The sequence below is a fragment of the Populus trichocarpa genome, chromosome 13, assembly GCF_000002775.5.
Source record: "Populus trichocarpa isolate Nisqually-1 chromosome 13, P.trichocarpa_v4.1, whole genome shotgun sequence".
NCBI lineage: Eukaryota > Viridiplantae > Streptophyta > Magnoliopsida > Malpighiales > Salicaceae > Populus > Populus trichocarpa.
Window position 1 is genome coordinate 807,716 of NC_037297.2, and position 13,791 is coordinate 821,506.

The window sequence follows — 13,791 nt, forward strand, 5'->3', positions numbered from 1 at the left end:
GTGTGGTTAATTAAGGATAATTTTGTTTAAAAAACAACACGGGCGAGGAGGGTGCTTGAAATGTAGTAGCTGTTGTTTTCAAAATGTTTTTTATTTGAAAATGTATTAAATAATATATTTTTTTATTTTTTAAAAATTATTTTTGATATTAGCGCATTACAATGATCTAAAAATAAAAAAAATATATTAATTTGAAGTAGAAAAAAAAATAAAAAATTTTAATTTTTTTCAAAAACGCTTTTAAAACGTAAAAACAAATAGGGCTACCGGTATAGCTACAATAATGCTGTTTTTTTTAAATATTGTATTTTGTTTAAAATTATTATTTTAGTGTTTTTATACCGTTTTAATATTATAATATTAAAAATAAATTTTAAAACATAAAAAAATATTTTAATATATTTCTAAATAAATAATATTTTAAACAACAATCTTTATTGTAATGTTACAAACGCTATTAAGGGTCTGTTTGTCTAAGCGTTTATACCTGTGTTTGTTATGTAACGGTGAAAATATAGTGTTTGGTTATGAAATCAACCGTGATTTTTGTACGTGGACCCTACCATTAACTGCGTTGAAAACGTTGTTTTGTTGAAGCAGAAATTATCTGCTTCTCTCGTCGCGTTCCTGCCTTTCTGTTGCATGCGCACATCCTGCTAATTAATTAGTATGAATAGTGCAGCATGCTGCACTATTCCTAATTAATTAGCAGGAATAGTGCTGCACTGTTCGCGTGCTACAGTATTTCCTTCGAACCGGTTCCGGTCCAAAATTTAAAATGTATTTAAATAGGTTTGATCTAGTAAAATAAAAAATAAAAATTATTTTTTATTTTTTTAATTGTATTTTATTCAAAAAACTAGTGTTTAACATTATTCAATGAAACTACATAAATTAAACAAAAATCGCTTGATGACATAGTATTTGCAGAATTTGATCGCAATTCCAATTTTGTTCCTGATTATATTTTACTTGATGTTGTTGCGTGCTTAAGAAACTAAAAAAACTATAGTCCTTGTCGGATGTATTTCATACGTGATGGAATTGTAGATATTATAATGGGACAATAAAAAATATTTTATATAAAGTATTATTTATTTTATGATGTAATAGCAATAGTTAAATCTATAGCATTTAATTTAAAACCCATCAATATTAATATATAATTTTTTAAATTATTTTATAATCTTAATTCCAAAAACATTCTTAACCAAACACATTAAACTATTTTTTATTCAACCTCAATTCCAACCACAGTTTTAACCAAACACCTATTTTTTCAAACTAACCTCAACTAAAAGTATTTTTTATAAAATAATTTTTTTCAAATCATAACCACAACAACCACCGCAATACCAAACACACTAATTCTGGTAGCCAGTAATTAATCCAAGAAATTCGTCGTACAGTAATTAATACTTTCCTGTAAGTATCCAAATTGTCAAGTGGTTTTTAAAGAAGGGCATTGAGCCATTATGAGCAAATTAAAAGAGGAGCTACCTCAAGATATATTGTCAACTTATATCACTCTCAAATTTAATAAGCTAGGCTCTCCAAAATCTTGTTATATATATATATAGTCTTAACAATCCTATAAAATTTACTATTAAAAAAAAGTTCAATAAATGGGTAATTTCTCCTCTATTTCATAAGAAATTCAAAAACATTAATTTTAAAATAATATTTGATTATTGTTTTTGAATTAAAGAAATGGAGATTATTGAGATAAAAAACATACTTTATTTATTTACAAAAAAAAAAATTACGCAAAACTATTATGAAGATAAATAAATTTATTTTTTATATCAATATCTTCATCTATTCAACCACGTAAGTTTATATACTTTCTATATCCATTTATTCTATTACAAAATACTAACCAAATATAATTTTAAGAATATTTTCAAAAAAATGAGAGAGTAATTTCTAGAAACATTTTGAATTTTTAAACAAGGAAAGAACTAATATGAAGTATATCTCCATTTCAAACATTCAATTCAACAAAAATGTAATAAAAAAGGAAAACTCAATTTTCTTTTTGTCATAATTAGAATCATTGATAAAAATGTTCAAAAAAATAAAAATAAAAAGTCAAAATCCATCAACTCCTTAGATTTTTTTTCAATAATTCATCATAATTCAAACCTTAGCTGATCCTATACAATAATTTAAATAAAAAATCCAGCTAAATTATTACAAAAAAATTCCCTATAATTGACCCTATCTCCATTCCTCAACCCTTGAGCCCAAATTATTAATATTCTTCAATATTCCAACCCCCACAAATATAAAATACAAAATACACTGTAAAAGGACTGAATGAGAACTGTTACTTAACAGAAATTCTATAAATAGAAAAAACAAAAGCAAAAAAATAATAAAAAAAGAAAGAAATCAAAGTCCTTTACAAGGAAAAAAAAGGCTTACTACAAAAGCAAAAACAGTGTTTTGTTTTTGTGCTTGTACGTTTAACAAAAGGATTCTTTCTTTCTCCGTGTCTGTCTTTGTTATCTTCTCCAAAAGATAAAAAGAGAGGAGGAGAACATTATTATGGACTGTGATTTATCTCTATATCCTCTTTCTCGAATTCTCAGCTCATTTTGTCCCATTCCCTGCATCAACTTCCGGCAGATGATGTCATCTTTCTGGCAGCAGTTCCCTCTTCTCTAAGCTCTTCTCTGCTCTTCTTTAGCATCAAGGTCTTGTACTGTTTTTGTTCGTTCTTTAGTTATGGTTTAAAGGGTTTCTTTTGGTTTTGAAGAAGGACTCGGTAGCCTTCATCATTTTGTGTTGTGTGGTTTCATTGCTTTGGTTTGTCATGGATAAAGAGCTTAAAGCGATGATTTAAGAAGCTTGAATGAGCTTCTTCTTCTTCTTCTTCTTCTTTTGTTTTCTTTTTTATGAAACGTTTTTATGGGTTTTTTTCGGTTTCGGAGAAAATGTGTGAAAGTTGAAAAAAAAAAGATTTTGAATCTTAAGGTTCATATTGTTTTAATCTTTAGTCTGTGTTAGTAATTAACTATATACCTAAATTTTGACATAAGCTGTAAAAATGAGAGAATTTATCATTAATATTTCAAGTTAAAATTAAGCAAAGATTTAATCACTATTGCTTAGTAAAAAGTTCAGCTTTTTTTTTCAGATTTAAGAAGCTAGATTAATGATGAGTTTGTGTTTTCTTTTTATGACTGGCCTTTGCCCTCATTTTCTTGGAAAAATAACAATTCTTTATATTTGTTGCTGAAGAATAAAAAGAGTAAAAGTGTGATGCCTTTTTCCTTTCGTTTTCTTTGATTCCTGCATATGCCAAATATATAGTTTTGGACATTGAAGTAGCTAGGTCCATGTGAGTGCAAATTGATCTTTGTGAAATATTCTGTTAGGATTTTGCTGATGATACAAAATATTAGAAGAGATGAAATTCAAGTTTTACCCTCCTGGTTGAATTTTCTTCGCAACCAAACACAAACAGTAATGGAATAACCTGGAAAGTTTAATGACAAGTTGCTTATTAGTTAGGCTTCTTTGTTTTTGGTTTATTGTTCTGTTGTTCTTGACTTTTCTACAAAATTCTATATGCAAATAGCAACGTTGGGATTCAATGTCAGATTGAGTATTCAATGTGATATACTGATGTGCTTCAGATTCAAGTTTTTTTTTTACTGTTATTAAATTGTAAGATTCTTTAGCTTTCTGAGTCAGATAATGTCCTCTTTTTGCTTCACTGACTACTGATTGAATGTGATTTAAGTATCTAGCCACCCTTTTGATTCTCAGCTAAGAATTTTGAGTCAAGAATACTGTAACAGATCTTTCTGATGAATTCTTTATAATTTCCTTTCTTTCTCGTGATCCTACATGGTTGTATGTGTTAAATATTTGTTTTTTTTTTTTTTTTGAATGTTCAGAGTTTTGAATCTACAAAAAGCTAGAGAACCATACCATATTGTGGTCCGTGGTGGCCATTTGAATTGAAACAAAGACGATGGGGCATTTTTCATCAATGTTCAATGGATTGGCAAAGTCATTTACAATAAGAAAAGTGAAGAGTAATGGGAATGGTGATGGAAGAGAAGCCGCAGAGGCAATGGCGAAAGATGCAAAGAAGAATGAAATGATCTTAAGATCATCTGGCTGTGTAAATGTTGATGGATCGAAAAATTTTGCCTCAGTTTTCTCAAGGAGAGGCGAGAAAGGAGTGAATCAAGATTGCTGCATTGTATGGGAGGTAAGCATGGAGCATTGACAATAATGTATTCTTTAAATGTGATTCAAGTGTGTTATAATGTCGTCTCTGTTTGTTTGGTAGGAATTTGGGTGTCAAGCAGACATGACATTTTGTGGGATATTTGATGGCCATGGTCAATGGGGCCATTTTGTGGCGAAGAAAGTCCGAGAATCGATGGCTACATCTCTTCTGTGTAATTGGCAGGAGACTCTTGCTCAATGTTCACTTGATCCAGATATTGACTTGGAATCGGATAAAAAACATCAAAGATTCAATATGTGGAAACATTCCTACCTAAAAACTTGTGCTGCTGTTGATCAAGAGCTAGAGCAGCATCGGAAAATAGATTCATTCTATAGTGGAACAACTGCCCTGACAATTGTTAGACAGGTGAATCAAGTTCCTAATTCCTTTTGAGTCTTTTTTTATGCAATGCCTATAAACTCTATACTCTCATTTTGGTTTGCCTGTATGTAACAAATAATGGGGAGAAGCTACCAGGAAAAGATCTCCTTATAGCTCAAGATTATGCTAGGATGCCAATATTAGGTGTCTGATCATGTTTTTTTTCCAGGGTGAACATATTTTTGTAGCAAATGTTGGCGACTCTCGCGCTGTATTGGCTACAACAGCAGATGATGGAAGCCTGGTACAGGTTCAGCTTACTGTAGATTTCAAGCCTAATTTACCCCGTAAGTTCATCTCCTTCATTCTGTCCAGCAAGGCAATATAAACAAGTCATTCTTACAGTAATGTTCGTCTTGACTGCAGAGGAGACTGAACGGATACTTCAGTGCCGGGGACGTGTATTCTGTCTAGATGATGAGCCAGGTGTGCACAGAGTTTGGCAGCCAGATGCAGAATCACCCGGACTGGCAATGTCCAGAGCCTTTGGCGATTACTGTGTAAAGAATTTCGGGCTTATTTCGGTGCCTGAAGTTACACAAAGGCATCTAACTAGCGAGGATCAATTTGTTATCCTGGCAACTGATGGGGTATATGCATAAGTAGCGTACTAGTAGAATTAGTTTTCAATATCTAACGTCCAAAATCTTAATCAAACCTATAAAGAACCATAACAAGATTGTTATTCTTGCTGTCATTCTTTAGGTATGGGATGTAATCTCCAATCAAGAAGCAGTACAAATTGTGTCGTCGACACCAGATAGGGCAAAGGCAGCTAAGCGTCTAGTTCAGTCTGCTGTCCATGCTTGGAAACGCAAAAGGAAAGGGATTGCCATGGATGATATATCAGCCATTTGCCTCTTCGTTCACTCCTCCCCTCAATCTCAACAAGTCCATGCTGTTAGTACACCAAAATAGTGATCATAAAATGTAAATGAGCAAGGTTGTTGTCGCTTCTCCTTGATGTTCATTTACTCGAGACATTTCAATTTAGTTGATTAGAAAAGGTGTTCATGCCATGCCAGTATCCCCCCCTAGCTTTTTTCTTAAAATGAAGAGACTCGAAATCCAAACTATTTGATGCTAGTTGAACTAAAACTCATCGACTTCTTTAGCTACTTGGTGACATGAAGAATCTAGTAAGAGATGAAGTCGAGGTGTAATCGAAAATCAGACTAGATTTGAAACAATTTGATGCTACAACAGCCAGCTACTTCAGTTTGTATACATTGGTCAAGAATTTCTCCGAGGGACAAATCCCATGGAGCACAACTTGCAGCTGCTTCAAAATCAGAAACGACGAAACCAAGTTTCTTCTAATGGGCCTATACTATTAGCAGATCAGTGAATTTTTTAAACAGGCCTTTGCGGAAAATGGCCCGCTATAAATTTATCATGACCCAGTTTTATTAAATTATGACTTGGCCTGTTATATATATATATATATATATATAATTTATCAGTTTTGGATTTATTCGATCCAAAAGAAATTTTATTTTCGTATTTGGATATTTTGGTTTATTTTTTTCGTTTTGTTGATATAATTTTCAATTATCTTTTGTTTTATACTTGGTTAGAATTCTAAAATTAGTGACTTACACTATATAAGAACAATTGATTCCATCGCTTCATAATTTTTCTAAATATTTTCAGCTTTCAAATTATCAAAACATAAAATTGATGATAGAAGAGACGAAGATCATGAAAACAGAGATAACATCTCCTCTATATTTTAATTTTTATGTGTTAAAATTACATAAATTCACCTGGTTACTACCGCTCTACAGCAAAGGAATTTCTCTTTCGTCTAGTTATCTGTGTCCTGAATCTGATCATCTTTGTGCCAACCCTTATGTGCATGATCTGTGTTTAGCGTGGAATTAATATTGTAGCATGCATGCAATCCCATTGTGTAAGCAATTGGAGAACTACAAGGAAGACCGGAATATGATAGTGGGAATTGCAGGAAAATCCAACGCTTCATCAATCATATCTGGTGCACTCTAACTAGTTAGCGCTGCTAGCACCATCTTCTCCACTTGGTCCAGACTCCTCATCAGTTCTCCGATCATCTCATGCAAACCTGTGCAAATTTCACAGATTTTGATGATGGGAAGATCCTCGGCCCAAACCCTTTGGATATAGGTTAGGTAAACCCCAGACATGCGCGTAACCAGCTCAACGTGACTGCCGGTTAAAACATGACTCGAAGGGAACCGTCTATGTGTTAAAATCTGGGATTTTCATTAGGATTTCTAGTCAGGTTCAAATTATAGAAATGGTGGGATGCGATTTGAGGAGGCCGGAGATCGAGAGCTAATCCTTTGAACAGGCCGAGGCTGATCGGACCTCCCATATAATACTTTTGAGAATGAATCCATATGTAATAATATGGAAAATCATATAAATCAAAGCCAATATGCTTTTTAGACAAATCCCTCACAACAAATGTTTTAATCTTTACATCTTGTTAGTTTAATCAGTTTTTTTGTTAATGCTTTTGCTGTTAATCCTATCTTCTCATCTTCTACTTTCCTACTTGATAATTAATGAAATACTTGTGGGGATGCATAAAATTCTCCCTCATTGAATACTGGTCTTAAATCTTCTTGACACATCATGAAGTCTAATGGAAAGGAAACAAGATGGCCCTTTACTAATTTCAGTCTTTCAATTGGGTCCATCATCTTAATCTCTCCATTTTCATTGCGTTCTATCTTCTCAGGAGCTATTCCTAAGTCAATGGTTGTGTGACCAAGTTTTTCCTTCCAATGGTTCATGCTTTGTCTGAGAGCAGCTCTGCATTGGATGGAAACGTACAAGCTGTGTGTTAGGACATTGTATGGAACTAAACAAAGAGGGGAAGACAGCTACGTTTCATGTTTAATTACCTCGAGTGGATATGATCATTAGGAAGACAAGCAAAGACATCCTGGTAAATCTTTGAATTTTCCTGTCCGAAATTAGAGCATTTCGATTACGTGCCGTAGCAGCAAAGAAAAAGAAGATAAGAAAGAAATAACGTAAATGACAATGATCAATACTTTTTTCAGCAGATTTCTTAAGCATAAATTTCCACTCACCTTTGCCGTTGCCAACCATAAATCTCTATATGTTGTCTCAGCTACAGGATCACTGATTTTATCTATCTGAAGCAAGCAAGAATATATAGTTTCTGTTATTGATTGCAATGAAATGATCAGGAGTTCAGGACACTATGCCGGTTAAATTCAATTTAAAATCAGGTCTGAAAGAACCTCGTTTATGAGATGCCTTGTACAAACAAGGGCGTGCATAGTCAAACTATTCACGTGGATCAACTTTACTGTTACTAACCTCTCCTGAAGAAAGACCAAGATGCTCAGACCACAGCGAGCGCCGCAGGCTATAAGCAAATTTTCCAGCTTTCCAAGTCTCCCCGTTCATTGATGATTCAACAAACTCCTTGTCTTCAGTAACTATCCCAATCTGAAACAATGGTTTTAGTCAACTGATCAGGAAGCATAGCAACTCGAATCAATATGTCATTTTCCAAGTTATGAGGAAACTGCTATGTGCCTTATACAGCTATCAACAAGCAATACCTCAGAGTCTCTCGATCCAAGCAAACTCCTATCATTGATGTTAGATGATCCGATATACGCAATCCTGTCATCTACTATCATAACTTTGCTATGCACGTAAACCTGTACGCAAAATGATCAATTAGAGGGATGAAAAAAAAGTAATATATTAGACAAGTGATGCAAAGAAATACCTGACTTGTGACCAACGGACCTCCCACAAAAAGTCTACCATACGTCCTTAGACCACAAAAAGAAATGTAATCATGTGTTTTAGGACCAAGCAACGTGTTAAGATTGTACAGAATTGAAGTCTTCTTCCGGGAGATGGTCCGATACTGCCAATGCATGATGGCTCTAACAGTTGCTGCACCACCATCATCCACACCTCCCTGGCAATGAATTATCCAGCTCATGACAAAGGCCAAGTATTCAATGCTTAAAATTAGAATTTAAAAGCATTACCAAGAGTTTTACCTGGAAACCTGGTGAAAGTGGTATGACAATGATGACTCGAAAGCACTTATTTTCTTTGTAAGCTTGAATAACACGTTTGTATATTGCATCCAAAACACGATTCTGGATAATCTCATCTCCACAAAGTCCTGATATGAAAAACTGATTCTGCAAATCAAGCAATCAACAGAAATAGCAATATAAAGCCTCTGCAATATAAGTATCAAGAAATTTATACAAGACCAGAAAGAAAAATAATGGTCAATCTTAAAGTTTAGGTACCTCTATGTAGATAAAATGTTCGGCTTTTTCAATGAGAGAACAGTAAGCCTTATGGATGCTTTCTTCATGCTGACTGGCTCCTGTTGACCACTGACTGACACTTCTGATAACCTGCAGATGACATATTTGCTCACACTTAGAGGAAATAAATAAAATTTTACAGTTAAGATATGAGAAGGCAGTCACAAATGTAGATCTTGATAAAAGAACAAGATCATGTAATATGTTATGAGAAAATATGATGAACTTCAAAGGGTGTAATCTAACCTGACAACGACATGAGACACGTGGTCCTACTTGTCCACATTCGCTGGCAGAAACATCAGGGACATCTTTTTCAGATGTTTCTGATGACCGATCTGAAATCTGCATTATGCTTTCAAGATCCACAAAATCATGTTCATCAACAGGATTTTTCACTGGTGTGTCTTGAGCCAAATTTCCATCCTTGGATTTCTGCAAAGTGAATGAAAAACTATCGCAGTGCCAAGCTGATTGATCAAGACGATCGTTATTCATGTTTTTGGCAGTTAACTCGTGATTAACACCATTAACAACTGTTGCATCAGCTTCCTGAGGTAAAAGCAAAGGGATATCTCGGATTGGAGATACTGAGGAAAAGTAATCTATTCTGCTGGTGTCTTTCTGGTTTCCTTCTCCATTCTTGCTTTCAATATCTATACTTCTTCCCATGTAATGAGGAAGGACCATGTGGTGGCGAGGCATCAGTAGTGGAATTGTTTGCTCATTTGGTGCTTTGCTTCTCTAAGAAAAGATCAAACATATAAGAAACTAAACTTTCTGAGTGTCAGTGTAGAATGATGACACAAGAGGTAGGAATCATGAAGTTAACCTTAGCGTGGTTCCAGCGTTGAACAAAGTGCCTAGCAATGTCACGGCAAGGCGGTCCCCAGAGAGAACAATGGACATCATGCCATGGCATTCGAGGATATTTTCTACGGTCCAGTTCATCCTTCATTACGTCTTCCCAAGAATTTGGTTCTGATTCTCTAGCCAAGCAATGTTGTGGAAATATTAGAACAAAATTTTTTAAACAAGCCTCCACACTACCATATCTATTACATATGACGATGCTAATCTGTCCCTAATTCTCCCTCAGTCATCACATATGAGCTAGTAAAATATTGCATGATTCAAGAAACATCATAGCACCGAAAATGTAGCTGAACCATAACTGTCATTTCAATTTAATTTTCTGAAGAAAGGAAAAATACCTTGGATTATAATAGTCCTTTCCAGGCCATATGTCAGCAGAACAATCACCTACTCTATGTTCAATAGTGTCATAACGGCCAAAGCATAAATCTAATCCTCCAATAAAGCAAATCTGGTAGTCGATGATCACTAGTTTTTCATGGTGTGACCTGCATGTGACATGATTGATCAATGAGCATACGCAAGCAATCAAATTAAACGATGTACTTCACATGAATATCGACATGAGATTTTCTAATTCTTCCATTTTCTCTTGATAACTCTAATCCAAACACAAAATAAATTAAATTTCATACAGAACTTTATCCGCAAATCACATACCATGAGTAGACACCAGTTGAGAAATGATCAGGATGGCGCAGAACCCTCAAATTCTCATGAATGTTAAGAAGCCTTTTCTTGCTGTACATACTGTTGATTTTCAAAGCAATAGAAACCTCCTTGTAGAGAAGGATATAGATCTGCAGGGTCATTCAACTTCAAAGTTAAAACGAACACTGTTTCATTGCAGAATGTTAAAGGTAATAATCAGAGCATAATAATTCTGAAGTTTGATGATAATTATTTTCTTACGCACCTGAACCCCTTCCTTAGCTTTAGCTTCTAGCAAGGAATCAAGCCGGGAGCTAGCATGATCTTGGAAAGGCCTTCTTAGATACAGCTCAGGGCAAAGCCACCAGCCTGTGATAAATATCTGCATATAAATTTTGATCAACAAACTCATGCCAAATGTTGAACTTAATATGTCAAATGCACAGAAAGAAATGAACCTCTGATCTTGCATTCTCTATTGCAGAAGCAATTGCTTCAAAAGCTGCATGCCCATCCACAAACCACTGAGCTTGACTCCCATCTTCAGCTAAACCCCTTGGAGGAGCATAGGAACCATAGCGGTGAGAATGACACCACCCCTCACTTGTCCTCAAACCAGCATCTTCGATTGCAGCAATCCATTCTTTAACTTTACTACCACTTTTGCTTCTCAGGTTTATGCTCCGATTTCCGGCAGAAACCTTTCATGTTCCACAATTTGTTGGTAAATGTAACAACAATTGGAAGCAAAGGGCTCAGACCATAAACCTTACATTAGTATCACATAGTTGCTTGGACAAAATTTTAAAGATAAAACTGCTTACCTTAAATGCATAATACAAAGGATTGCGTTCCTTTATCTGGCTTGCTAAATATACTTGGTTTCCTCCTTTGTCATTTGAGTTTGGCAGAACATCAAAAACAAGAATATCTATGATTTTTGCGTTGAAAGGATCTTCCAAAAGGGCCAAAAACCCAGGTTTCAAAACAGCCCACACCTTCTGCCAGTTGTTGTCACAGAAACCGAACCATTGGCAGGGAAAACATGTTGTATCACTATCATCCTTGGAGATTTTTGAAAGATTCTTTGCCATAATGTAACCTTCTTTCAGCTTTGGACCATATTCCCTCGAGAAGGACAACTTAGAGACCTCCAAAAATTTGCAGACCTACGTCAAAAAGGATGGCATGAATAGATGAACAAGAAAGCATTGACAAGTAGAAGAAAAGTATCTCGACTTAAGGATCAAAGGGATGCAGATTATTTCTCCGATTCCAACTTAATTAGAATCCAGTCTATTCATGTATAGCAATGAAGGAAAAACCATGTGGATTCAAATTGTCTTACCACTGGCGAATTTACGATATCCAAGTTTCCTAGGAAATGATTCAAATAATTCTGCATTGCCACCTTTGCTCTGTCTGAAATACCCTGCTGCCCTCCTAGTGCCGGACGAAGAAATGACAAAGCAGCAATGGATGGGACATCTCTGCATTATAAAACCACGTCAACTACAATGTACGCTAGATGCAGTTGCATGTAATGCTACCAATTGAACAAAGTTATCACCTGTTTCTAACACTTTCTTCTTGATGATGAACTGGAACAGCACCGTCATCCGGTTCATCAGCATCTTGCATGACTGGTGCGTGATCTACTATTCCTAAACTGTGGAGCCATTCTTTAACCTTTCAAAGAAAAAATATATAAAGATGAAATCGAAAATGCATTAAACAAGATAATTAAACAGTGCAAAAAACAGAACAAGCCTAAAGGTGATAGAAATGCCATCTATTGGAAAAGAAAATGGCTTATTGCATTCTACCAAACCTGCTCTTGTTTTTCATGAAGTTCCTCGATAAGTGCACGCTTCTTCAAAGCAAAATGTAAGTAGAGAACTTGTGATGCTTTCTTCAGTAACTGCCACTTGAACTGTTAACAAAAACATTATCGTCAGCCTCATTTTATGCGGATTCATTCAATTGATTTTGAGAGAATCCAAGCACCACAATAAATTTAGCATTCCTTGAACAACCTCAGCCTTGATTATGAGATATAAAATTCTAGTGAATCCCTTAGTCCTGGTCTGGATAACCAATTGATCATTAATCTAGTGCTGTTCTAGACCACATTTTGTCCTCCCTTTTCCATTGAAAAAGACCTGTCATCCTCCTGCACCACTCAAACCAACCACCTCGTTCCTTCTCATCAAATTCCACACAACCAGCTATTATTTTAGCAAGAAAAACAGCTCTGGAAATTTGATTGTCTTCTATATTGCATGGTCATGTCAGTGGCATATATATATATTCACCAACCACAATTTAAAAACAAGAAGACTGCCTTGCAAAAGAGAGAAAGGGAGAAGGGGGGAGAGAGAGAGAGAGAGAGAGAGTTGCATGCCTGTTTGTATTGTAATTCAATGGTGTAAGACAGAAGCATGGGGCTAAAATCTCCAGCAGTATCAGGTCTTGAGACAGAAACAATGGTTGCTTTTGGCAATTCATCAAAAATCCAACCTGGTTCAGGGAATTGCCTGAATGAATAAGATGGATGCAAATTTGCATGGACATTATCAGAATGCATAGTCCCTGCCGCTAACAGTGGCTCTGTTGTTGTTGTTGCCATCCCTCACCTGTTCTTCTTCTCACCCCAAGACCCTCCGCTTCCTTCCTTTTCCAGTCACCCTCAAATTATTGCAGAAAGACAAATATAGAGAGAGAAGGGTTTTTGTTGTTTGTGTTAATGTAAAAGAACATGAATTGTTTAAAGAAGAGGGATGTTGTTTTCTTGGTTATTATATGTGTTTTAGGGGTACCTGTTTTTTAAGGTTCTGTATACCGGGAAAGCTAAGGCAGGTAGGATTTTTTGATCTGGTTACTCATGCGGAATAGAGCTTTTGCCAAACTTGTTGTTCGATGGTGCCATGTGTTGGTTATGATTTAAGGCTGCTAGGGTCTTGTGTTTGTGGCAGTTTTAGAGGTTGGTTGTGTGGAGATTGTGTGAACTCTATCGTCACGAGATGTTTTTGACTGCAGCAAGTGATGATTTTGATGTCTTGGAGGGTAAAATAATTTTTAGGTTTCTCCAAATTAAGGGCTAGAATGCCTGGATTAGCCCTGAATTTTCTTGGTGTTATCAAGCTTGAACCTTCCATTCATCAATGATTATGGCTTTTTTCTCATGAATGAGGTGAGGGACAGAGGGTAGTTTGGTAAAGGAGACCATGATGGATTCCTACCTGGACAAGTTGAAAGACATTCATGTTGCAAATGGCATATCCCATGGCAGAATCCCTCTTGGAATAT

At 35.3% G+C, this 13,791-nt stretch overlaps 2 protein-coding genes across 2 annotated transcripts; one reads left to right on the top strand and one right to left on the bottom strand.

The window, feature by feature from the left end:
- The first annotated feature begins 2,394 nt into the window (after positions 1–2,394).
- On the top strand, positions 2,395–5,652 carry LOC7481714 (probable protein phosphatase 2C 34). Its single transcript, XM_002318936.4, has 6 exons — positions 2,395–2,699; positions 3,909–4,228; positions 4,310–4,618; positions 4,803–4,920; positions 5,000–5,223; positions 5,339–5,652. Exons 2-6 carry the CDS (start codon positions 3,986–3,988, stop codon positions 5,549–5,551), a joined length of 1,107 nt encoding a protein of 368 aa, XP_002318972.1. The 5' UTR covers positions 2,395–2,699; positions 3,909–3,985; the 3' UTR covers positions 5,552–5,652.
- A 1,385-nt stretch (positions 5,653–7,037) lies between these two features.
- On the bottom strand, positions 7,038–13,412 carry LOC7478921 (phospholipase D zeta 1). The gene is made up of 19 exons (XM_024583944.2): positions 12,887–13,412; positions 12,314–12,415; positions 12,053–12,171; positions 11,831–11,972; positions 11,307–11,651; positions 10,941–11,183; positions 10,748–10,864; positions 10,492–10,631; positions 10,170–10,319; positions 9,788–9,944; positions 9,202–9,699; positions 8,935–9,045; positions 8,674–8,820; positions 8,391–8,588; positions 8,218–8,319; positions 7,970–8,101; positions 7,717–7,782; positions 7,525–7,586; positions 7,038–7,432 (listed from the first exon to the last, which is right to left on the bottom strand). The coding sequence occupies exons 1-19, from the start codon at positions 13,109–13,111 to the stop codon at positions 7,180–7,182; spliced, it is 3,309 nt and encodes a 1,102-aa protein (XP_024439712.1). The 5' UTR covers positions 13,112–13,412; the 3' UTR covers positions 7,038–7,179.
- Between the last annotated feature and the right edge of the window lie 379 nt (positions 13,413–13,791).

What these genes read in the sequence shown, in the direction of transcription:
- LOC7481714 (XM_002318936.4), top strand. Translation starts at nt 3,986, where the DNA reads ATGGGGCATTTTTCATCAATGTTCAATGGATTGGCAAAGTCATTTACA. An exon ending in CCCTGACAATTGTTAGACAG is followed by an intron (nt 4,619 to 4,802) that starts GTGAATCAAGTT and finishes TTTTTTTTCCAG; the next exon opens with GGTGAACATATTTTTGTAGC. An exon ending in TTTCAAGCCTAATTTACCCC is followed by an intron (nt 4,921 to 4,999) that starts GTAAGTTCATCT and finishes TCTTGACTGCAG; the next exon opens with AGGAGACTGAACGGATACTT.
- LOC7478921 (XM_024583944.2), bottom strand. Translation starts at nt 13,111, where the DNA reads ATGGCAACAACAACAACAGAGCCACTGTTAGCGGCAGGGACTATGCAT. An exon ending in TATGGTTGGCAACGGCAAAG is followed by an intron (nt 7,587 to 7,716) that starts GTGAGTGGAAAT and finishes AATTTCGGACAG; the next exon opens with GAAAATTCAAAGATTTACCA. An exon ending in AATGATCATATCCACTCGAG is followed by an intron (nt 7,433 to 7,524) that starts GTAATTAAACAT and finishes CATCCAATGCAG; the next exon opens with AGCTGCTCTCAGACAAAGCA.